Source organism: Loa loa, assembly GCF_000183805.2.
Source record: "Loa loa unplaced genomic scaffold supercont3.9, whole genome shotgun sequence".
Classification (NCBI taxonomy): Eukaryota; Metazoa; Nematoda; class Chromadorea; order Rhabditida; family Onchocercidae; genus Loa; species Loa loa.
The window spans coordinates 496,257-519,826 of NW_018108189.1; the positions used below are offsets into that span (position 1 = coordinate 496,257).

At 36.9% G+C, this 23,570-nt stretch overlaps 7 protein-coding genes across 9 annotated transcripts; 4 read left to right on the plus strand and 3 right to left on the minus strand.

The window, feature by feature from the left end:
• Positions 1 to 27: 27 nt before the first annotated feature.
• LOAG_03136 (hypothetical protein) lies at positions 28 to 564 on the plus strand (the record flags this gene model as incomplete). The annotated part of the gene is made up of 2 exons (XM_003138673.1): positions 28 to 135; positions 364 to 564. 2 exons carry the CDS (start codon positions 28 to 30, stop codon positions 562 to 564), a joined length of 309 nt encoding a protein of 102 aa, XP_003138721.1.
• Positions 565 to 822: 258 nt separating this feature from the next.
• On the minus strand, positions 823 to 1,044 carry LOAG_03137 (hypothetical protein; the record flags this gene model as incomplete). Its single annotated transcript, XM_003138674.2, has 1 exon — positions 823 to 1,044. One exon carries the CDS (start codon positions 1,042 to 1,044, stop codon positions 823 to 825), a length of 222 nt encoding a protein of 73 aa, XP_003138722.2.
• Positions 1,045 to 1,867: 823 nt separating this feature from the next.
• On the plus strand, positions 1,868 to 2,101 carry LOAG_03138 (hypothetical protein; the record flags this gene model as incomplete). The annotated part of the gene is made up of 1 exon (XM_003138675.2): positions 1,868 to 2,101. A coding segment is annotated over one exon (234 nt), but the record flags the coding sequence as incomplete, so codon positions are not given.
• Positions 2,102 to 6,018: 3,917 nt separating this feature from the next.
• On the minus strand, positions 6,019 to 7,444 carry LOAG_03139 (NHP2-like protein 1). Of its 3 annotated transcripts, none has more exons than XM_020446224.1 (4): positions 7,409 to 7,444; positions 6,825 to 7,014; positions 6,423 to 6,524; positions 6,019 to 6,276 (listed from the first exon to the last, which is right to left on the minus strand). In XM_020446224.1, exons 2-4 carry the CDS (start codon positions 6,981 to 6,983, stop codon positions 6,148 to 6,150), a joined length of 390 nt encoding a protein of 129 aa, XP_020307271.1. In that variant the 5' UTR covers positions 6,984 to 7,014; positions 7,409 to 7,444; the 3' UTR covers positions 6,019 to 6,147. The 3 variants fall into 3 exon arrangements, with proteins under 3 accessions (XP_020307271.1, XP_020303403.1, XP_003138724.1); XM_020446223.1 differs by having other exon boundaries at positions 7,264 to 7,444; XM_003138676.2 differs by lacking the exon at positions 7,409 to 7,444 and having other exon boundaries at positions 6,825 to 7,136.
• A 461-nt stretch (positions 7,445 to 7,905) lies between these two features.
• On the plus strand, positions 7,906 to 14,560 carry LOAG_03140 (hypothetical protein; the record flags this gene model as incomplete). The annotated part of the gene is made up of 18 exons (XM_020446225.1): positions 7,906 to 7,974; positions 8,073 to 8,121; positions 8,233 to 8,384; positions 8,453 to 8,531; positions 8,632 to 8,771; positions 9,041 to 9,170; positions 9,282 to 9,461; positions 9,663 to 9,781; positions 10,490 to 10,649; positions 11,219 to 11,388; positions 11,834 to 11,990; positions 12,356 to 12,458; positions 12,538 to 12,627; positions 12,790 to 12,860; positions 12,926 to 13,110; positions 13,460 to 13,716; positions 14,017 to 14,120; positions 14,340 to 14,560. The coding sequence occupies 18 exons, from the start codon at positions 7,906 to 7,908 to the stop codon at positions 14,411 to 14,413; spliced, it is 2,289 nt and encodes a 762-aa protein (XP_020303404.1). The 3' UTR covers positions 14,414 to 14,560.
• Positions 14,561 to 14,664: 104 nt separating this feature from the next.
• Positions 14,665 to 17,549, plus strand: LOAG_03141 (hypothetical protein). Its single transcript, XM_020446226.1, has 10 exons — positions 14,665 to 14,863; positions 15,131 to 15,223; positions 15,304 to 15,370; positions 15,594 to 15,646; positions 15,771 to 15,942; positions 16,163 to 16,352; positions 16,537 to 16,604; positions 16,678 to 16,781; positions 17,027 to 17,141; positions 17,314 to 17,549. Exons 1-9 carry the CDS (start codon positions 14,856 to 14,858, stop codon positions 17,139 to 17,141), a joined length of 870 nt encoding a protein of 289 aa, XP_020303405.1. The 5' UTR covers positions 14,665 to 14,855; the 3' UTR covers positions 17,314 to 17,549.
• A 327-nt stretch (positions 17,550 to 17,876) lies between these two features.
• Positions 17,877 to 23,456, minus strand: LOAG_03142 (septin and tuftelin-interacting protein 1 STIP). Its single transcript, XM_020446227.1, has 17 exons — positions 23,212 to 23,456; positions 22,816 to 22,964; positions 22,551 to 22,666; positions 22,253 to 22,473; positions 21,874 to 22,070; positions 21,623 to 21,690; positions 21,425 to 21,554; positions 21,127 to 21,233; positions 20,816 to 20,954; positions 20,564 to 20,696; positions 20,039 to 20,205; positions 19,737 to 19,918; positions 19,449 to 19,581; positions 19,258 to 19,350; positions 19,059 to 19,182; positions 18,834 to 18,994; positions 17,877 to 18,497 (listed from the first exon to the last, which is right to left on the minus strand). The coding sequence occupies exons 1-17, from the start codon at positions 23,324 to 23,326 to the stop codon at positions 18,303 to 18,305; spliced, it is 2,430 nt and encodes an 809-aa protein (XP_020303406.1). The 5' UTR covers positions 23,327 to 23,456; the 3' UTR covers positions 17,877 to 18,302.
• Positions 23,457 to 23,570: the final 114 nt, after the last annotated feature.

The window sequence follows — 23,570 nt, forward strand, 5'->3', positions numbered from 1 at the left end:
AACAACTTCAGAAATCTAAAATACCGTATGGCCGCGTATCTTTCAATCTGTAAATCCGCTGCTTCGCGACGAGTCAAGTTCAAATTCTTTGATCCCTTCTACGCAATCCCCTACCACGCCCATCATTACAGTCCGGTTAGTTCTCTAGGTCATCATCCATTCGTTGTCATTCTTTCATGAGATCAGAAGAAAACTTGGCAAATAAGAATAATCTTTTCAATAGTCCGAAAAGGCAAATCTGCTTGATAAGGATGCGGAATCTTCTTTCCGGACACCAATGAAAAGAGTTATAGTTGAATGTAGGACATCGATAAGTAATAATTGCCTACCGTATATATAATATGTGTACATAAATGGCTACAGAGTATGCGCTTCATCCTCGTAACATCCATACCAGAGTATGCGCTTCATCCTCGTAACATCCATACCGCTGTACAAACAACAACCATAGTCGCATGCCTGTATTTGTCAACTACCCTATCCACTCGGTCGGTTACCTTTCCGATAGCTGTCAGTTTACTGGCAATGCTTTCTGCTATATTATTCTGTAATAGATCAGTTTAGCCAGTGATTTGACATCAGTGGAGAAGCCAATTAACAGATTATTTCAAAGTTACTTGATGAATTTCAAAGCTATTTTATTTTAGTTGTTCATTTCAGCCATTTTTAATTTTGGCATGGCTACAAAGCAAAACAGAAAAAAAGGAATTTACAGTAACCCCTTTGCATATTATAAACTGGCCGACAATCGAAAAAATTGGCCAGATAAAGTTGCTCTGAAAGTTGGACAACACTTTGCATCATATAAACTGTTTGATGTATTTATTCTCGACGGTCACCCTCTTGTAGTGGGGGAGAAGCTTGCCTACGTTTATCAAGTTTCGAGCTATGCTGGCGGTGACAATTCCCACCAATAGGCCCTCCCATGCCCTCCTCGATTGAAGCGCCAGACAAAGTGCATTCACGGGTATTCGCTGCTAATATCAAGCTCGTTAGGCTCTGCCACACAAACCTTAGGAGTGAAGGTGGACCAGTTCCATGCATACTGTGCCTCACCTAAAAAAACCTATTGTGCAGGCCCGAAGAATACACCCACTTTTTAAAGTTATGTAGCGACAGGCAAGGATGAAACGGCAAGTGACAGGATGCACTGGAAGCCGTAGACCCACCCTGCATGCAGGTGGTTCAGGATAATGGTTGCTCGAGACTGACCCTGACAATGACAGACTTGTTCGGCAGCACCCTGAATGACCAAGCAGCCTTTACCAACGAGAGTACTGCTAGCTCCATATGGAGAGAAACCTAGAAAAGATGGCCCAACCTCGATTTCCTGATCAACGAGCATCTTCTGATGCGGTCGAACAAAGACAAAAAGACAAGGGCATATACCTGCCTCCAAAGGTGTGCGGCGACATCAGAACTATACTTGATCATGCGAATCTCCTTAGGATCCTTAGGATTTTCCTGCAAGAGGAATAAATTCAGACCCCGGTATTTGATAATGAACAAGAAATCTGCTCACCAAGCACACCTCACTCAGCCATTCTGTCACATAAGAAAGACCACCTTTCGCCTTGTATGCAACAAGTTCGAACAGAAATTTCGAGACATTCAAAACAAATGATGGGTCAACTTAGTATAAAATATCCAACTGTGTGCAGACCCAGGTGACTAGAAAGGATTCTACAAGGTCTGAAAGCAGTGCATGGATCCACACATCACGCTCAAAAGCTCCCTACTCAGTGCAAATAGCGAAACGCTTCTCACTAATAAAGCCTCAGGTTGGAAGTCTGAACATTTCTAGACTGTTTTCAATGCCATCCATGCAGTGTAAGGCTCAGCAATTCAGCACATTACACAACAACAGATGAAAAGTGAATTGGATATAATCCCGATTGTGACAAAGACGCTGAAGGTCATGCAGCAGATGAGGAGTGGCAAGGCAATTCGGATTGATGGTATCTCATCTGAGATCCGGAAACACGGAAGTCAAGCACTTCACGCTAAGTTTTACGAGCTCATTCCGAGATATTGGGAAAAAAGCAAACTTCTACCAGATCTCCATGATGCCATCATTATCGTTCCATGCAAGAACAAAGGAGTAAAATCAGATTATCAAATTACCGTGACATCATCCTGCTCTCTACTGTTGGCAAAATTCTTGCAAGAATTCTTCTGAACAGATTGGTAAAGTGGACGAAAACTGGCATGGAATATTTCAAGTCGAATATGAAATAATTTGCTTCAGTATGGTAATTGTTAGGAGACCTTTTGCCTAACAAGTTTTCTGATATTAAACATCACAAAGAATTTGCATCTTTGTACCAGTACCTGCTTTAAGATAGTAATGCATGCGATAACGATAGTAACACCGCCTAACATTTGATACTTTTTACTTAATTTCCGTTTTGATCAAGGCTCAAAGGCCTAATTTTGGTCTAATCCCGAAATTCACACTATTTTAATTTACAATTTTAATTATTCATCCCTTAGACATCAGTCATACACCATGTTTAATGGCAGTCTAATTTATAAGGAGATAGCATCCCAGCTTTGCATTCTGTTCTACAAGTCGGAGAATCTGCTAACCAAAACATTTTTGAAATGTGCTGCAAATTTATTCACTTTCGTTATTATTAGTATCTTTCCAGTCTCAGATTAGATACATAAATTTTCACTTCTTAAAATTGATAGGAAGTGTTTTTAAGATTAACGAATAAGGACATCAGACATGATGGACTGTTATTAAATTTCATTTGATTTTGATTATTGCTTTATAAGTATTAAAAGACTATTTAAAAATAATCTCCAATGACCGAAAGAAATGTATCCAACATTGGCATCTATTTGAAATCTAAATCACACTTCCTTTTCTCGTTTAGTAAAATTACTTTCAGAGCCTTTTTTTTTATTGGTGAAGAGTATTGAAATTGAAATTTAAATGTATTGAAAAGAACCATCTTTATCAAAAAAAGAAAAAGCATTGATTCTGAAAGGAAACACTGTCAAGAATCCGACGTCACTGTATTACCCGTCACTTCATTTTATTTTATCAAATTCCAACTTTTCATCTCAATTAGAATTTTTATGGCTCAGATGAGTCGAAAATTCTGGTAGGAGGTAAGATTCGGATTTTTATCTGTGATGATTATATCATAAACTAAAACTTTTAAAACAATTCCAATGCTTTTAAATTATATACTTTCAGTAGCACACCAACGATTCGAACGATTTTAATGTCTGAAATAATCGTATCACGATACTATGGAACAGTATGGATTCCATTTTTTATCACTTGCGAAAAATGTTTTTAATGAGAACTTCGAATTATTTAAATTCAATTTAAATTTCTTCTCTCTGAAGCTTTCATTAATTACTTAGTGTTATCGAGAAAAATGTGAACTTAAGATTTATGATTTTGTTCTAGAACGAAACTCTTTGTGAACAATATAAAAAAATTTAGCAAAGTTTAGATTAGACATAAAGCAAATCTTATATAAACATGATTAAGCCTGTAATGGATAATCTACTGAAAAGTTCCATGCGCTCTGACTATCTAAACTTTGCTTGCGTTTCATACATTTTTGGCTTGTTTTCCTCATTTTAAATCACTATCTGATTATTTTACTATCTCCAAGCCTTTAACATTCTTTCCTCTTGAGTTTTGAGGTGCTTTCTCTGAACAACAACCTTTTTTAAGTAACAGAATCAACATTAACCATCTTGGTAATATTTCTGAAGTAGATTTGGATTAAATTCTCAAAGTCAGATGGTTTATCCAGAACAAAGTTAATTTTGATAGGTTTTATTGGTTGCATCAGTAATATTCGAATTGGATTCGAAAAAACTGCGTTTCCGGCAAAAGCCATGGAAGTAATAAACATTGCGAGTGTTTCTGAAGAAAATGATCGTATTTGTCTCTTATTTCAGTCCAATACTATGTGTGCGCAATTTTGAACATGTTCGAAATATTTTAGATATACTGAAGAAAAAAGTGACAAGATGGACGACTTGGGCCCTAACTTAATCATCACCCTGGTAAGTTTCGTGAACGAAGGTAGGAGGACTCTACTCATGGGTTGTTACAAGCGCACTCATGACTAAAGGGAGTCGATGAGAGACAGGCAATTCCGGTTGCAAAAGGCGAGTGGGAAGTCGCCTTAGACAGTATTGGCGTCACCCAATTCTACCTCCGCTATCTTTTCTCCTCGAGACTGATTCTGCTATGTTTTCAACGGAAACAGCAGCATTATATATGCTGTTACTCCATGCCTCCCGATTTGAGTCTGAAAGGACCATAGTATCGCCTGCTTTTCTGCGCCACCTGGTGACGAGTTCGCCATAGAGCACGGTCTTAGGGAGATAATGATCCTCTATCCTCTATCTTGGAGTGATCCTCTACAGGAAATAGAGACCCTCTATCCTCTATTTTCCCAGTGCAGCTGCGTCCTCAGTAGCACGGTCTCAATACTGGTGACCGCTATTTACCTGTTCAAGGGTAGTCAATTAGTCACGTAATCAATCAAGTGGATGTTTAGGATTGTATGGAAGCTGCGCTGATGGAAGTGTTCGAGGAGTCACAGTTGGTGGCAGCATATGTCTCATGATTCTGACCCAAATTAAAGAGTAGATAGTACAATGGATCTGTAGACTCCCATCTTTGTACTTCTCGCACCAGACTCTTTTACGGAGTTTTCTAAAAGCTCTGTATGCTTTTGCTACCTGTTTCTATCTCTTTATCCATCCAAGGAAATGATGCTTCATACATAGCTGAAATGTCGGACTTAAGTTGGGTGATGGTAATCTTCCTGTGGTACAGGCTGGTTGAGAATTTTCTCTTCAAGCTGACTTACAGCCCGGAAAGTCTCCTAAAACAGTTATTGGGAGGATAGCAAGCCCATCCCGCCTAGGACACGCCTTCAGTTGAAATCCGTCTGAGAAATCCTCCGGAAGCATATGTCACCACCAGCATAGCTCGCATCCTCCTAAGGACACCAAGCTCTTCTTTCGCTAAAAGGGAGTGTTCGTGAAAAATGTTCGTGAAGAACTCCACTTTAATAAAGGAAATAGAAAGTACAAACTTAAAAATGTCTTACTTTTGTTCCGATGAAATAGAACAAACTTTTTATAGCATAACTTTAAAATCAGAAATGATAATACCTTCAAACGAGTGGCATTTTCTATATGGAAATTATTGAAGCTGAAACATTCAACTTGTCTACTAATAATGACTTTCAAGCACCAGTGCAAATAAGCGAAGTTAGCTGCAGGAACCCTTAAAGATGCACATGAAGAAAATCAATAGACACGCTTTTGCTTCGTCAAGAAACGTTGGAGGTGACTGGAACGTTTGAAGTACTGATATTCCTAACCTTAAGTGCTATTGTTTGTTGTAAAACAGATACAAATATAGAACTCGCCATGGTCTGCAGTTGTTATCTCCATTTATGAATGATCTATGAACTTCAAAAAAATGAAAGCTTCAAGATTTTATTAAAGCATTTTAAAAAATAATTCAAACAGCTGTTTCATGCTTACAGAATACAGCAGTATATTCCTTCAAATATTGGATGGGTTCATCTTAACTTGAATAAAACATGTTGGTATGCATTCTAACTCGACCTCAACCTTACGTTAAAGTGCTAACTATTCCGAGCTAACTCTTTTTAAAATAAAATCATCTGTTTTGCTGAAGACGTGTTAGTACCTATCGATGCGAACATGACATGATCCAACATTGAATGAAATGAATTAATCAACTTAACAACAAAAGAAAAAAAAAAACTTAGCGAATAGTAAAACGAATACGGACAGCATTGAATGGAAAAAGTCCGGTAAATTCTTTCCGTTGGAAATGAATTTAAACGAAGTAATTGGATCAACTGGTAAAAGAAGTAAAGTTTGAAAGGGATCTTGTAGACATCAATATAAACTTCAGGAAAAAAGGAAGAAATAAGAATGGAAATTCGAGTTTCTCGAAAGCCAATCTATTTTTGAGCCTTGTCGATATAAACGTATGCAATAAGTAAATCAGTCTTAAACAAGTGAATTCAAACTATATCTTCCTTATTTCAGCTAAAATTTTTGATGACTCCAAGACCGCAAAAACAGTTTTCATCGAGAAACAAAGATTAGTGTTCTTTTTTCTCAAATCAAAAGTTTCTCCACTTCTTCCTTGATTTTCTGTATTTGACTTCTCAACTGAGAACCCTCATTTTGGATTATTGATGCAGCGATTACAGGACGCGACACACCACACGCCCGACCAAGGGCTGCCTGAAATTGTATGGTATAGTTGTTCCTTGGCATAAAACATTAAAATAGCAAAAAAAAGTGAAAAATTATACAGACCCTTCCAGAAAAATCCACTTGAAACAAAATTTTCCTGCACAATGATATAGACATTTATATATAAAGATTACCTTGCTGCGCACGAACACGTAAGGCACGTTTTTGTCTTCACATAGTAAAGGCAAATGTAAGATAATTTCCAACGGTTCGGCATCAGCAGCCATTATAATGACCTGAAACTTGATACATCAGATAGTCGTCAGATAGTCATCAGATAGTCAGATCAGTCATCAGATATCCCTGTATATGTAGCATAGATAATTTTGGATCAAAAATATAGCAACAGAAGTCATATGGAACCTATTCCAAACAAAATTACTACATCTGTTAAATATTGTAAATCTAATTATTTGGTTTTTGTATTTTCAATCCAAATTTATATTTCGTCTTAATGAAATGTGTATTTCTCCAGTTTTGTATTTCAACAACTTGAATAAGATAAGGCTGTCAAGCTGCCTAAAATTGGAAATAACCTCTGCAAGTCCTCGATTCAGCGTCTTCGTGGCCTCATTCGCACCTTTCTTTAATTGCTTGTAGCTTTGCGCTTGCTGAGCGAGATCGAGTAACTTCTGAGACAAACTGGTGTCAGCAATAGGATAAGCTTTTGATCCAAAACCTGTATCCGTCGTCATTTTGCCTCACTTTTCCGATCACTGGCAAGCTCTGGACAAAAAAACAATCAATGATGAAGCGAGGTATATAACCTGACCAGACGTAACATTCCCAAAAAATCATCTCATTTAAAGTGAATTCATGAGGGATGAGACTCTAATAAAATCAACAGCAAGTAAATTCCAATTTTTAATATAATTCCGTTCGAAATACTAACTGAAAACGGAAACGAATTCTGGACATTGAGTAAAGGTATAGGAAGCTATCGATGATCCTGTCATCCAGGGATGGAAGAATAACCTAAAGCTCATCGAAGCAACATGAAATCGAGTTAACCATGTGCTGAGTTTGAGCCCTTCCGCACGCTCGATCCATTGTGCTAATAAGAACATACTGAAATAGCCACCTCCTAGCCTAAATCAACAACGAGGAATTAACCACTCACATGCGACAACTCCACCATCAATGACCTATAATTTTATTTAACAGCCCTGCCCGAACCGCAAAATGCGTGACGGCCCACAGGCAGTGCAGAGAGGCCTAAGGTATTCAGAGGGAGTTGGTTTCGTCTGCTAGTTGGCTAGGGGTTGGTTCGTCGGGTAATCTTTGTGTGGTTTTCATTTCTTAAAATCCAGAACAGGTTAGATGCATGCATGTATAATTTAGTCTTCATTGCAGGTATATTTCACGTTAGTTATTAATTCTGGAAATTTACAGAGAAGATGGAATGAGAACATTCAGGATGGAAAAAAGAACTCTTGTTATACGGGCTTTCTTCCTGCAGCCATATAAAATATATTATGAAGGCAATGCTCTGAGTCCGAGCTGCCTCATTATTCTTCTATTTATTTCTCAGAGCTCGTTAGCTCTACAATTTGTTATTTATTTCGGTTTGTAAAAATTTATCAACTTTCAAGCAATTTCTTTTCCTTTTTTGCAGAAATGGCTTTGATTGCAGTTGAAATTTTCGATGTCATGAGCATTAATCGATCGATCGCCTACCTAGAAAATGTATATTTCATATAAGTTAGTGTATCTAGACTACTTTTTGTTGAAAACGAGGTGAAATTCTTGATAAAGATGCTACGATTAATTATTTCCTAATTTAGATCAGTTGTGATGAATCAGTAATGGCAGTCAAAAGGCGTTTATCTGAAAGTGAGTTTGTCATGACTGCACTGACTTCCTACTAATCTTTTTGGTGATTTATTGTAATTTTAATGTGATTTAGTTTTCTATTAGTCTGTAATGATTTGTTATAATATTTAGAGCTTTCACTTCCTATCAATCAGATAGCTTTGCGGTTAGATGCGAAAGGAAAGAATTTGAAAGACGACCTAGTTGTGCAGGATCTTAATTTACCTTCGAAGGGTGCCCACCTGTATATTCGAATTCTTGGGCCACAAATTGGGTGGAAGACGGTATGTAGAGTTATTGTTAACTCATTCTGAATAAGCATTTAATTCATATTCAAAGTTTTTTGTTCTAGGTTTTCCTTCTTGAATATTTTGGACCGCTTGTGATTTATCCGATTTTCTATCTGAGGCCAGCTGAAATCTATGGACTAGGTACTTATATAAGCTTATTTTTCATCGAAAATATTGATTGGAGCATGATATAATTGAGTGAAATGAATTACATGCAAAAAAGTGATATCAAATCTTGAAGACGCATCTCGATATCCAGTGTCTTACGGAGTAAAATTTGCATTGGTTTGTTGGACACTTCATTATGCAAAACGTTTGCTGGAAACCCAGTTTGTTCATCGATTCAGTAATGCAACAATGCCTTTACGGAATATATTCAAAGTAATCTATTTTTTGGACAATCGTTGCAATATTTATTTGTCTGTTCGATTTTTAAAGATCGAGAGATGAGCCGACATTTCATATTTTTTAAATCTATTACTAATCGTCATGCCCCAAAAAAATCTTCAGTGAATGTTGTGGATTCAGGGTCGAAGTTTCGGTTTCCTATATACCTTGTATATTGTTGATGATGACATAAAAACACGAAGCTTACAGCGCATAAATAAAGTGTATAAAATATTTAATGTCACTAAATACAATTGTTTTAGAACTGCGGTTACTACTGGGCGTTCGCAGCATTTGTCAGCTATTTTATCAATCATCCGCTGTATACCCCACCATATTTTGGTTTCGTACAATTTGCCACGGGCCTGATTGGTTTCATCATTTGTGAATTCGGTGCGTTTATCCTGTAATTTTTGTTTATTGCTCTAACGTACTAATGTCATTGTTTTGTTTTTTTCATTTTTTTTTCTTCAAAATAGCATAGGTAATGTACCTGTTTTGCAGGTAATTTTTCAGTTCATTTGCTTTTGAAAAACTTGCGCCCTTTGGGTACCAAAGTTCGCAAGATCCCAATGCCAGATGCTAATCCGATGACATTGATGTTCAACGTCGTAAGCTGTCCCAATTACACTTACGAAGTGGGATCGTGGTTGTGTTTTTCATGTATGACCCAGTCATTACCAGGTTTATCTTTTTTTTTCGCTTTTCATTAATATGAAAGTGAAACAATTAAATGCGTCATTTATTCCCACTCATCAATTCGTAGCAGCTCATTAATTTGCTTATGAGATAATGATAATGATACCTATGTATCATTATCTTGAAATAGGTTGAAGTGTTTATGTTCCATCGAATGTTATGTGCTTAATTAACTCACTCTTGCAGCACTCATTTTTGCCTTTGCGGGGTTTTTTCAAATGGCTATGTGGGCGAAAGGTAAACACCATAATTATGTGCGCGAATTTCCAAACTATCCAAAACATCGACGAGCAATTATCCCCTTCGTTTTTTAATTGCTGTTTTGTAAAAGTATATGTTTAGCATTCTATAAAAAAACTAAACGTAAACTAAATGTCGTAAACTAAATGAGTGTTTCGTTTTTGACCACTCATTTGTGCAACATTATGTGATTTCTATTTAAAAAAACTTTTTTTTTTCATTTGCTCTTGCAGCTGTTGTACTATTTCTAAGTTAACATGTTTTATGTGTTAGACGAAGTGAATTAATTATTGCGCTGCTTATAACGAAAAACTACTGCTAATGTTTGTTAAATCTAGCGTCACTTCCACATTCAGAAAAGTTTCTATCTTCGGGATCATTCATACAAAAACGGTGGATAGAGCGCTTTCGAAATTAAAAAAAGAAAATTAGTGCTTATGGAAATTAGACCTTGAAGTCTTATTCTGAACGAAGTTTATTGTTATTTTTGCATTTCCTATTTTACCAGTTTGTAAATAAACTGGTTTATGTTATCTATTACTACTGAATAAATTTTTGGAAAAAAACTGCCTCATAAAAGCATGATTACAACTATTCATTTTTTTGTAATCACTACAGTGTATGCATCATAAGACATGGCAAAGGATTTTTGTTTATATTGAACTTTTTGAACTGCCTTATGTTACTAAAAGAAGGTTGGGTTCTGCATGGAAGTTCGATGTAGGATATTGTGGATATATTTGTTTTTTTTTTTTTGCGAAAATATTCTTCAGGCTATGGCAGCTCAGGCATTGCAAGCAATTGTGTTATGTGGTGGATTGGGTAATCGGATGACCAGTTTGACTGATCATATCCCGAAATGTATGCTTCCAATCGCTGGTATTCCCATGTTTTGGTATCCACTCAATTTTTTGCAAAAAAATTCGATAAGAGGTTGACTTTTAAAATTGCTGTGTATTTCAAAAAGTAATGTATGCTCTACTGTACCTGATATTATCAACTAACGTTAGTGGGAAATTTAACCACAGTGATGTGTGATATACGTCGTTGAACATAAAAGTTTACCACATGCTACATGGTTGGGCAGAATATGATGAAAGTCATAATTTTGAATATTCAAATTATAGGTTCCATTGCACTCTGTCAATGTTTTAGATAGAATGGAAATCCCTGCACATAATTACGGTTCTTACTTTTTGCCTTGTGTGCTGTTGTTACTTCACTAGGTGATGTAAATATACATTTCCCTTGTTAGTTTGAAGTAACTGCGACACATCTATTGACAGAGTAAAATTTTGAAGCAATTATAATTTCTAAATAAGTAAATTGTATTGTATATAAAGATTTCTTCAAGTTCTTCTTGGAATTAATTTAGCACTTTATGGGCCCAAAATTACGATGTAGTACTGTATTGTTTGTCGAGGCTTTATGCGTTTGTTTACAATTTCCCTTTTAGGACTTCTCAAGACGTCTCTTACGAAGATGATAATATACCTTTTTAGAGGTCATCATGGTTGTGGCCGAAAGGTTGCTGGGTGAAATCAGGCAGCTTTTATGTAGCTCCGCCTTGCCACCGTTGAGTGATTTACAGATTGAATTTGTGAAATTAAGCAGTGCTGCTGAGCACTGGGGTACTGCAGATGTGCTGAGATTCATAGATGCTCGAATCAAGGTAATAATAGCTATGGTTTCAGTATTCGCTTCCAAGTAGGCAAATATTGTAATCTCTTCAAAATACTCGGTTGCTTACAGTTTTCGCTAGCCTTCATCTTTTTCCCTTCTTCATTGTTCAAATTAGAGCCCTTACTATTTTCAGTGATCAGTGGTAACGCTGCATTGCCGAAAAAAAAAAGTAGTAGAATAGATCCTGCTTGATTACGCTTGCTTATAAGCTTTTGTAAAATAAAATGCCTTAATTTGTTGATAGAATGGATCTTACAAGAGAAAGGCATAGAGTAGATATCCTGTTGTCCCAATTCATTTGGACTGGTAATATTTTCTTCATTGGGTTCTATTTATTTCACATAATTTTTGTTCTGTTTTATTCACATACTGTTTAATGGCATGAGCGTATACATGCATAACAAATGCCTAAAATGTGCACAGATTTATTGCAGAAAGATTTCATTGTTGTTAGTGGTGACTTTGTTACTGATGTGAACCTAGCTCCAATGCTGTCATTACATGCCGCTGAGAATGCCACTTTAACATGTTTATTGTGCGATCGGGTTATCACAGGACCAGTTCCCGGACCTAAAATGAAACTCTCGAAAGGCATTGATTTTCACTTCAAATATTTTTTCAACAATCGATGGAAAAAAGCATTCCTAAAAATTTATATTTTCCTGGTTCTTCTACGTCGATATGTAAATCTAGAAAACCTTGCAGTTTGAAGTGGATAGGGTCAAATAATCTAGGAATAATGACCGAGCATCTAAAGCATCGACAAGTCAGGAGACTAGATGAAATGTTTTGAGGATCTTCAGTGCAAGTCTCTTCGAATCTCTTCGATGGTCAATGTACTGTGTTCGGCAGTCCCTGAATTTGACCTGAGAAAGTATCTCTTGGTTACTGATTGAAGTAGAACAGTACATCTTTACCACAGGTATATCGTCATCTTCCTGTTTTCATGATTTCAGGCCGCGATTTTATTGTCCTTTCGGAGAATAATCAGCTACTGTTCAATGGTTCAGAAGAAGATTATGACGAGACGATCGCTGTGCATGTTGATTTGCTTGATAAGTAATTTTTAATTCCAATTAAACGTTTTCGCAAGACTTTGAATTCTCTCGAAATAATAATATAACCGTTGAAATTTCAGGTGTCGAACTGCTTATTTCACTGCTAAATACAACGACTGTCACTTATATATCATGAAGAAATGCATTTCAAACATTATCAAGGAGCGCAAGTAAGTTTTTCTGGCTTGCTTCAGCCTGTTTAATTTAATACGTTTAAATCAACATTTCCTATGAACTGAAGTTATTCCTTATTAAGGCAAATTTATAATAAGACGTTAAGCATATTGGAAAATTTAACAACTGTCGATTTGATAGAAAACTATAACTTGCAGGGAATTTACATCACTGAAGGCTGATCTTATCCCGTACATTTTGGAAAAACAGAATGCAAAAGATGGCCACGGTATTTTTTTTTTGCTGAATAAAAGAATAGAACAATTTCTGTCTGTTAATATTTCCTTACTTCAGAATTGACTGAACATCTCGGGATCGATCCTCTCGATGAAAAGGTGCAGAAATTCAGCTTTGGTACGACTGCTGTAAAAAGTCTCCAATATCCTTTGAAATGTTTTGCCTATTTACTGCCACCAGAGAATGGCTTCATTGTTGGGCATGTGAACACCATCGGAGCTTACTTTGAGATTAATAAAGCAGTAAGTTTTAGAATTAAAAATCTATAAATTGGTTTTATTACTTTATCGCTCTAGTACAAACGAACTTTTCGTTGGAATTTGAAAATCATTGTTCTGATGATAGTTCTTGCAGAGAATTCCAGGCCATCCCTTTCTTGACTTAAAGACTGCTCTTTCAGAATCAACTGTTTGAATCATCAATGAAATTGACCAGAGGAAATTTGAAAGGAATTTGACAAATCCTTTCATTAGCCTTTCCCATGCGATCCATATTTTGCGTTCAATGTTTCTTTCAGGAATATTACACCGAATGGCTCATCAGTCGTGTTGTTCTTAGTTTCATTTATATTGTATTACTATTTATTTTCAGATCATCCGTTTTTTATCAAGTTTTTCCGAAAAAATTCCTGTTGGACAATCAATAGATGGCAGTGGTACCGCATCCGTCTCTGAGTCTTACATCCATCCTACTACTCGCATTTCTTTAAAGAATGATGGTGAAGTGCACGCGGCCCGTTCAGAAAGATCAATTATCAAGCGCTCCGTGACCGGTGAGAAATGTGTCATTGAGCCAAAAAGCAAAATTATCGGTTCTTTGCTCATGGATGGATGTCAAATTAATGCGGGGTATGAAACATCACTCATTGCTCTCATGTTTATTATTAGTAGAGTCTAATTAGATTCGTTCATCGGATTATTCATGATGAAATTCCACTGTAGTCGAAACCTGATTCTATTTTTCATTACTTAACTTCACTTTCTTGGTTATAACTTTTTGTAACGTCGTATGCTGTATTGAATTTTTACCATCGTCATAAGTGGGAAAAAAATCTTGCTAAACAGTGAGGTACATCGCTGATGAAATCACCATTTCGAATATGCTAACTATACATTGTTGCTATCCATAATCTATAGAAATTAATTTAGGGCACAAATAACCAATTCAATTATTTGTTCGGGTGCTGAGATTGGTGAAAATGCTAGTATTTCTTCATCGATTGTAGTCTGCCAACAGATAGTTCCCGCAAATGGTATCTGTTTTCAAAGGTTCAACAAATCTGTGCGGATGATAGTGAGAAAAAAAAATCCATGTAATCGTCCTTTATAATAAACCATTGGCGAGGAAATATTTGCCTTGGTTTTCCACTTTTTTGTTTACTTCTACTATTTTCAAAGTCAAAACTATCGAGTTTTTCATTTCCTTCAGAAATCAAAATGTCAGAAAATCGTACCTGACCATTTTCTTGCAGTCAAAATGCACAATGAACTTATTGTTCCGAATAGTGAAGTAGAGCTGGAGAAATGGACTCAAGAACTATGGTAGAATAAATGTCTGATTCTGATGCGGACATTATGTTATCTCACCTCTCTGAACTGTATTGTATTGTCTATGAAGTTCATCAATAAATTATGTTCGTGGTCAATGGGTGGAACGTCTCACCACGAATCGTAGTCATAAAAAACCTCGCATCAAATTTTACCATTAACGACAACCTGTTAGCGACCATTCTACATGCGACAATACTGCTAGCGATTACGCTACCAGCGATTAATGTTATTATCGATTACATTTATGGAGACTCTGCCACCAGTAATTGTACTGAGAGCGCTTTACTATCATCGCTACCGCTCTTGCTACTATAAGGGCGTGGCTGCGAACATTGTGACGACCAATAGCTGCTGTAAAATAAGCCTACTTTCCCACGGTTGTAGGCTAGTTTAGGAATGAGAATGAGTGATGCCCTCGATATAGTGTGCTGACCGACATGCTGAGGTAGGTGATGGTTGTGTTTCCGAACTGTGAACATGTGATGTGGGGTCAGGATCCATTTCTCGATTTCCTCTCGGAATAAAATGACGTCAGGTGCGGGATTTCATTGTCCGCTGTTTTGAGTTTGGGGATTCTTTCAGAAATGGCCATGAAGAGAACCTGCCGAAACATTTTTGACAACAAGAATTAAAGTAAAAGCAGATTTGAATTTGAGATAAGCTTCATTTGTTGAAGTAAATACATCTTTTTTTCGTCTGTAATAAATTTTAGTTTACCGAACGATCAGAGCAAATCGAGCGATACTGGCTTAATAATGCATTTGTCACAAGTAAGACAAGCTGAGATTACCGATCATGAAGTAATGTACGTTTGCTTTCTCTACTCATTTCGTCTCCTCATATTGTTTCTTTCCCGTTTGCCGATAACTTTCAACACTATTGCAGAAACAGTTGGTCAACTGGTTGGATGGATCGACATTTCAACGATGGCACTCACTGTAGTGTTCCTAATGTAGGGTTTTGAATAGTTAGATTAGAGTAAATGCGTAAGTTCATCCCTGGGAATATTCATCGCTTGCAACAGGTTATTTGCTGAAGATGAGGTGCCTTAGCTACCGTAACCAGTGATCCTCCGGGTGAAAGCAATACCATTTGTAAATGGACATCCTGTTCTATCCACTTTATTATACTTTTTAGATGTGATTTGATGAATTTTTCTGAAACTGTGATTTCAGCTCACCTTTACTAGTTATGGAAAGGGAACAGCCGATGATATGCAAAAAGATGAGTAAGTTGCCCACTTAGTTTTGTGTCAGGTGCTGGAGACAGGAAGGAAGCAATGGACTTCTCTCGTTTTTTGCTAACGGGTTTGAATTACCCTTCACTTATGAAAATAATTTCCTTATTTTCAGGTTGCCTATTCTGGATAAAAACAATGGCTTTCCAGTTAATCCGCCTTCATTCGGTCCTTTGACTACTTATGTGTCCACTCTTGGTTTACCTGCCAAAGAAAGTTACTTTGACACTCAGGAACATGCTGATAATTCTTGGCTTTTTAGCGAAGCAACTGCTGCTATCTTTAACGTTAGTACTTAATGTTTGTATGAGAATACTGTCAGGTATCGCTCAGCAAAGAATAATATATCAGGTAATCATTGAGGTTGTAGAATGCAACACCACAGTTAAGTTACAATAGGGGTGAAATGATCCATTTCAAGAAGAGTTCGGGCGACTTAGACTGTCTATGTTGTTTTGTCATATAACTTTACCCGACACTATCGTAGTTGACTGCCACATTTTTCAGCTACACGCTGACTTAAGTACTTTTCTGGAAATCTGGAAACCATCTGTTGAATTGGTCAGGAGCGAGGTTCCTCAGAATACTGCTGCTGTTGCTGCGCGGAAACTGAAGGATGTATTACCGAATCAGGTGGCTGTTTCAGTCACTCCGCCTTCAATGCGATTGAAGTCTTTGCAGAAGAATACTGTCGCTAGTGGGTTTTATTATGTTAACATTTCCAGCTAGAGTTAATAGATGCCATTTCATGAGGAGCGGAAGATTGTTTCGGACAGAAAAGTGGATGTGATGTGAGGGCGCTTCTGAAAGAATTCTGAAAAACTGTGGCGAAAGAGACTGCCTCTCTTATCATGTTAGAAATTTGATAATTGATATTCTAGCTGATGGTAAGAAGGAAGTGGTGGACAAGTGGTACTGTGTTTTCTGCTTCAATAACGCTCGTTTTGCTGTAAGTTTTCATCGAATGCCACTTCTCAGATCTTTGGAGGTTTTGTTTTTATATTCTCATCATTTTGTTTCAGTACGAGAAATGCGGTATTATCCTTCATCCCAAGTTCAATGGACCATGGCGAACTCACGTGTGTAAGGACTCCAAGGGTGTAGTGATTTGTCCTATTTTGGCTGCGTCAGTTTCATTTCTCAATTCTTAGAAATTTTTAGACAATTATACTGTTTAACTTCCGTACCTATTTAAATAATCCCTTTAACTTACACATCATTCTTAGGCAATGATGTTGAGACTAGGCAATTAAATGTGAGAAGCTAACCATCTTTTCACTGTAGTACAGCTTGAAAAGGGGGAACTAATCGACGATAGCTCTGTCATGATTAGGAAATGGGAGTTAATTCCAACTTCTGATAATTTTACAGACACGTCTGTCGTCACTGCGGTGCCACAGGTAAGTTCGCACATACAGAAAAATATTGCGATTCAGAGCAGAAGCGAAGAAATCAACGAACAAAAAAATTGAGTCGAGTCGGTTAGGTAAATAAGACTACGCTGTTATTGATATCTTGTCTTCTGTGGTGGAGAATAGTTTTGATGTTAGAGATGTGGTAATCACAACAAAAAGGTAGGGTGGAAAATAATTTTAGCTTCTAGATAACATTAATCATTTTGGCCATTAAAGCAAGAGTGACTTTGGAGTTTTTTTCAGATTCCAGCCATGGATCTTGTCTTTTAGTAACTTCCCTGATTTGATTGGACAAACTTGCTCCATACTTGATAAAACGAGTTCACTGATTATAGCTTGTCACAATGTAGCCCGTGAAATCGCTAATTTTATCATAAGTTTTGACCACCCATGAGACAAATTGCTATTTGTTGCTACTTTCCAATATTTTGTTTCTCATATAATATATCATGACTTCATATCTTCTTATCTATATGCTCATATATTTTGAAGTTCTCACCTGATTTATAGTTTTTATTGTTCGTTTTTTTTTCGTGCACAGTGAAGATAATTAAGCTGTGTAATAAATCAGACCTTGCTTTGTGAAAGGTACCATCAAGCTGTAGGAACTGAAGCTCCAAGGATGTTGCAAAAAAGCTCCGTTCCTCACTATTTCCGCTATTACTGAAATATAGGATCGGAAAGAAGAAATAAACATAATTACAACAGCTTCAGCTTCTCGCTTCTTGCTGGATGAAGGTGTTACGAGTACTTCTCACGTGGCCTCCACTTTTACACCATCTGGTTTTAAAAACTCAGGAATTCAATCAGCAAAAAGATTTTATCAAGGGAACTGTAAAATTTTTTCAACAGAAGGTACAAACTAAGCAGTTTTCCAACGTTCCTGACCTGCCGGTGTATTTACCGCGTTACCCACCTTCGCGCGGATGACTTGTCAGGCATTTAAGGTCAGATTTCAATAAACGTAGGTAAACGTAATTTTTACAGAGAGGCAATAATAGGTACGAAGTGATATTTAAAGCTGAAGTTTAAGAATGGGTGGAGGCTTAAGGTCAGATTTCAATAAACAGTGATTTTTACAGAGAGACAATAATAGGTACGAAATGATATTTAAAGCTGAATTTCAAGAATGGATGGAGGTTCAATATGGAAAGGATGAGAAGCAAGCCTACATTTATGGCGTCTCAACTGCAACCAATTAATCAGAAAGTCTACCTCCCAAAAAAAACTAATTAGCATATACTTAGCAAGTGATCTAATCCGATTGGTGACCACTGCTGTGTCTCGACGTTGAAACCAAAAATTACATTCCGATCGATGTAAATAGATACATTACCAAACCAATAAACAGGCTTCCCCTCTCGGAACTTATTCAGCTGAGGTACGAACAAAACGCCCGCTTCACGTGCCCTTAATTCTACCAAATCCTGAAAATCGCACAGTTCGAATATCTATAAAATGGGTCAGTTAAGTCGAGGTGAAAGCATACAACCTGAGAGTGTCATTTCTTTTATGCGTATTTCTGTAGCAATGTTTCCGTATTTCTTGTAATAAGAGTTTCCCTTAAGAAACTCAAGAAAGAAAACTTGAAGGGAGGATGTCATATTTGGAGAAATTATGGTACTTGCCGTAGTCCTCAAATTTTGCCAGTTGTATTTATTGGAACGGATGTATATATATATAGATAGTGAATACATGGACAAATAGATGAACTGCATAAAATTTAAAAAATCGCATGAAGGGAGAGAAAGTAAAATTCAAACCTTGAAAGAAAGATGAGGGGGTGGGGGTTGTATTCTCGGTGGTGCAGGGTTGTACATTCCGGAGACCGGTTCCGGAGGTGGTAAAGGTGGCTGCATTTCTTTTGGGAGATGGAGGCCTTGTTGAGCATGCTTCATTGCAATGAGTGCACGCTTTAATTGCTCTGAAATACTACCATGAGAGAAAATTAGTCAAAAAAAAAAACATTTCTAGAATAAAATTTGTACCTTGGATAATAATCAATGAAGAAATTTCAACCGGGAAACGACTTTTCCATTCATTATACCACACTACCACCTCCTGAGGTACTACGCGCGGAGATTCCAACCAAATGCACAATGTTTCATACCACTGGAAAAAGTTATTTCTCTGATCTATGACAGCAAAGGAATGTTTCCGCAGCAAAATCACAAACCATCAAATTACCTTTGGGAAGAAACTACGTACTAATACAGCTGCAATACCCTCCGTACCGATCAATTCAACCCAGTCCAGCGTTGCATAAAATTCATCGTACCGCTGAAGATCGGGAAATGTACGGGAAATATAATAAATAAGTCAAACTTCCATCAAAAAAAGCTAGAACTGGAAAGTGTAAACCATAAGTTACAACACACATGATTTTTTGTAGGGTCGTATATCATTTCTTGCAAGGCCTTCTCAAGTTTGGGTATGATGTTCATTGCCAGAAAAGCAGACATAGTTGCCGATGCGAAACAACCTTTCCATGGTCGAAGCATGGACAAGGCACTAAAATAATAGATGATTAACTGAAACATGACCTTTATTAAACAGTTCGACAAACTTTGTATTTTGTATACAGCTAATATGTGAAATTAGAAATTAATAAGTAGGACAGAATTTGTTTGTACACAGATCTCAATTATGGATATAAAGCAAGTAACCTTCTATCCGTTGGATTCCATTCTTTTAATGCTTTGGCCAATTTCTGTCTAATCGGGGAGAAGATCGGTTGAAGCCGATCACCCATTACATCCAGCCATGGGTGCAACCATGTATGAATAGGTATGCGATCTGTCAGAGGATTCCATTCGTCCACTTGAGTGGCTATTCGCGGTATTATAATCTGTGACGAGCGCATCGTAAGGCTATCAAACTCATCATAACTAATGATCCAAAAGAAAACATAGAAGGATTTACTGAATTCTTCGAATTATTTTGGATTTTTTTACTGTTCTGAACTAACTTGTTCTAAAAGATTCTCGCGCATCCATAAAGGTAGCAGAGGTAGCCATTTTTCAACGACATGTAACATCGATTGAGGGTCGTCTCGTGGATTCCACCGCAAAGCAATTTTCCTCATCACTGGCATCCATCCATCCCAAAGAAGTCGATCAAAGGGTGAGAGATTTTCTAGAATTCTATAGCGATATGGGAGTACAAATGAAAGGAAACGCATTTCTTTCCCCTTTTACTTTCATAAATACATATAAAATAGAAAATTTAATGAGTTTAACAAATTTAAGAGCGCAAAAGTGAAACGCGGCGGTGGAAGTCATCAAACACGCCTAGGCTTTATTGCACTATTGTATGTTGCGACTATATTTCATAATTTACGTAACTAAGTTTACGTAACTAGTTGTACCTTTAAAATTTTCTATGACTTCATTGTTGCGTTTCACTTTTGGGCTCTTAAATCTGCTAAACTCATTTTTCAGTACTTTAAAATTTCAGTACCTTAAAATATATTCTAGAATAAGACATACTATACCTAAACTTCTAGTAACGTTGAATACACTACGCTGTTCGATTTCCAGTACCCTTTTCCACTCACTCATCAACGCGATACCGTGACTCATTTGCTCATCATTAAGAGCATTCCATGTTAGGAAATAATGCTGAATCTATAATAGTACTGAAATCTATTAAACAAAGTTCTTAGGAAATGTTAAAAAGTAATTAAATAAATTGAAAAGATATTTGTAAAATGTGAATAGCTTTAGTTAGGATGGTCGAAAATTACGAGTGGTAAAACGCTTGCAACAGCTATTTCTTCCAATCTGAACAAACGATATTCCTCAAAGAATTCTGTCTGCATTTTCTGAAATAATTTCCGACAATCATCAAGCGTTACACTCTCCTCATCACTTTTCGCGGAAAACCTGGAAATGATCACAAATCGACAAAACCACAAATTTAGTTTCGAACTCAGGATTTCGAGAAAAAGCAGGATCATGGATAGCAAAGTACTCTTCTATTACTTTTCGCGAATTATGCTGTCTTCTTCATGTTTTCTGAGAAGGGAACGTAACTTTATCACACAGTAATGCGAACCTTTCCAATAAGTCATTCAGCTCTTCCACCCGTTTCTGCTCCTCGCGTTCTTTCAACAAAGCAGCCTGTATCTGTACGCTATCATTTTCGAGTGCTGCTGTTTGATCCTAAAAAAGTCCATTATCAATCCCCATAATTTAGCAGCCGCCTATTATTTGTGCCCGTTACTAATTGTTACAATAAAAGCTTCAACCCAAAGTGATAGGTTGGCAGATAACACAGAAGCCATCATAGGAAAATAAAGAAGTCCGTGAGGTTGAGTTACGACGACGAACCACAAATCAGCAATACTTCGTACTCTTAGGAAGCGCAATTGCCGATCATTGTGACGTATTGTTTCTTCAGTCTCGTTGATTAACAAATTCAAATTATGCATTAATTCTGGCACATCAAATGCAAGACACTCCACTTGTGCTTCTGCGACTGCTCTGGAAAAATCTTCTTTCTTTCACAACCCCATAAAATAATGAAAGTTATATTAAACCTCAATCAATACCTCGTTTTAGCTGCATAGGCATCATAACCGGAATAAACTTTTTGTTCCTTCCCTGTCATGTCGATAACCTAAGAAAAAAGATTGTAATAAAGATTTAAATCACTGAAGGGATTTTACTTAAATGATGAAATAACAGTAACGATGCTGAATAAATATACGCAGTGGAGTAATATATTTTAGCATAATTGAAAAGACCCTTATTGAAGCTTCCACTAATAATAGATTTCAGAAAAATCAAAAGTAGACTATACCTTGACACCACTACTTCCACTGCTAAATCGTTGCTTGAGTGGTCCGCCTTCGGCAATCACTTCATCAATCGTTTTATATTGGTATTTCACACTTTTCTTGGAACCATTCTTCTTCCAATTCCCCCTTCTCGTTGGTTCTTCGACTTTGTCATCATCGTTACCGCTTTCTACTCTCTTTTGTGTTTCCCCGGCCGATTCTGAAACGAACCGAAGTATTATTACAATAACATTAAACCAAAGTCAATATCGGCAGCTCAAAAACTTTGAAAAGTCCCAAAATTTTATGCCCTCAAATTCTATTCAAAGATTTCTTTAAAATAAAAATTCCAGCTTATTTTACACAAAAAACATATCAAAACAGCCAGTAATTTAGACCAACCTCCATAGTTCGGCCCTTTGGATTCTCTTCCATAGGCACCCACAGCTGCCCTCCCTGGCCGAAGAACCGCTTGAATGGGTTCTACAATACCTTGTTTATTTGCACCCAGTCCTTGTCCCGGTACGTAACCCATTTTACGCATCATTTTCATAATCACGTCAGATTTGGAATGCTTCGCCCAATCTGCGAATTTATCAGGATCCACCACACTATGCGTTGACCTCAAAACATATTATCAGTTTACAGCTTAATGCTTAGTATTAATTTAAAACATTTCAGAAGCATGTCGAAGACTTACGACAAACGAAGTCCGGCAAAAACATTTGCACCTGTCTGCCGACGGAATGACCGTCGTGGTCTTGCTAGAGAAACTGGTTCATCATCCACTGCATCATCATCATCATCATTTTTATTCTGTAATTATGGTATATGCCCTAATAACAATGGATCTTTGACGGTATACGACTGGAACAAGCAGTAATACAACCTTTGTCTATAATGGTTGTCATCAAAATACTGATTATTAAGTCTAAAGAAAAAGAACCATGTAAAAAATAACAAACCTCCCTTTCAATTGTATTGCCGTGTTTTATACCACCACTGACAAATGTCACTGGAGCGGAATAATTTTTACTTTGTTTCTTTGAGCCTTTTGAACCGAACCCGGCACGCACATCCTCGCTATCACTTTCCTCACGATCAGCCCAAATGCCTGAAATACAGCAATCAATCAGCCAAGATGAAAACGAAGTGCTGAAGAACGAACTTTCTGTCTATCCATATATTTAAGCATTGTCAAGAAGGTAATAAACTTCGAAAAAGTCTAAAAAGAGGTTCTGGTTGACTATATAACGACAAAAAAAACACTTGACGTGTCTATTTTTTTCTGTTGTTCGTCCACTATCTATTTCCTTTCTGTTGTTCGTCCATAAGAGCAGCACAGTGAATGAAAGCATTACCGTATAGTTGTTGATTCTTTGATAATCCGCGACGATAACCCGGATTTAACGCATACTCCAAATCTCGTTCGTTGATGTCAAAACTTTCCATCCCATCATCCTCTTCTGTATCCATGTTTCCTGACTAGAAGCCTCTGCTAATCCAGAAAATACCTGCCAAAGGTAGCAACCAATAATATTCCCTACTTCAACCCTTCCAATTGAAGCCAACTTAATGCTGAAATTTCACGTGGCCCCATTATGAAATTTAACTTCTTAGTCCAGCTGCTTCTTAATTGGAATTATCAAGGGATGAAGTTGTCGCAAATTTTAAATATCTTAAACCAATCTTAATTGCAATGTTTAATGTTGCAAATAGA

Bases quoted from the DNA above. Each gene is read 5' to 3' on its own strand.
- LOAG_03139 (XM_020446224.1), bottom strand. From the start codon at position 6,983: ATGACGACGGATACAGGTTTTGGATCAAAAGCTTATCCTATTGCTGAC. The intron at 6,525-6,824 runs GTTATTTCCAAT...ATCAAGTTTCAG, and splicing joins TGAATCGAGGACTTGCAGAG to GTCATTATAATGGCTGCTGA. The intron at 6,277-6,422 runs GTAATCTTTATA...ATACAATTTCAG, and splicing joins ACGTGTTCGTGCGCAGCAAG to GCAGCCCTTGGTCGGGCGTG.
- LOAG_03141 (XM_020446226.1), top strand. The intron at 15,224-15,303 runs GTACGTTTGCTT...ACACTATTGCAG, and splicing joins ATTACCGATCATGAAGTAAT to AAACAGTTGGTCAACTGGTT. The intron at 15,371-15,593 runs GTAGGGTTTTGA...CTGTGATTTCAG, and splicing joins CTCACTGTAGTGTTCCTAAT to CTCACCTTTACTAGTTATGG.
- LOAG_03142 (XM_020446227.1), bottom strand. From the start codon at position 23,326: ATGGATACAGAAGAGGATGATGGGATGGAAAGTTTTGACATCAACGAA. The intron at 22,667-22,815 runs GTTTGTTATTTT...CCATAATTACAG, and splicing joins GCAATACAATTGAAAGGGAG to AATAAAAATGATGATGATGA. The intron at 18,498-18,833 runs GTTTGAATTTTA...TGCGATTTTCAG, and splicing joins CCCCTCATCTTTCTTTCAAG to GATTTGGTAGAATTAAGGGC.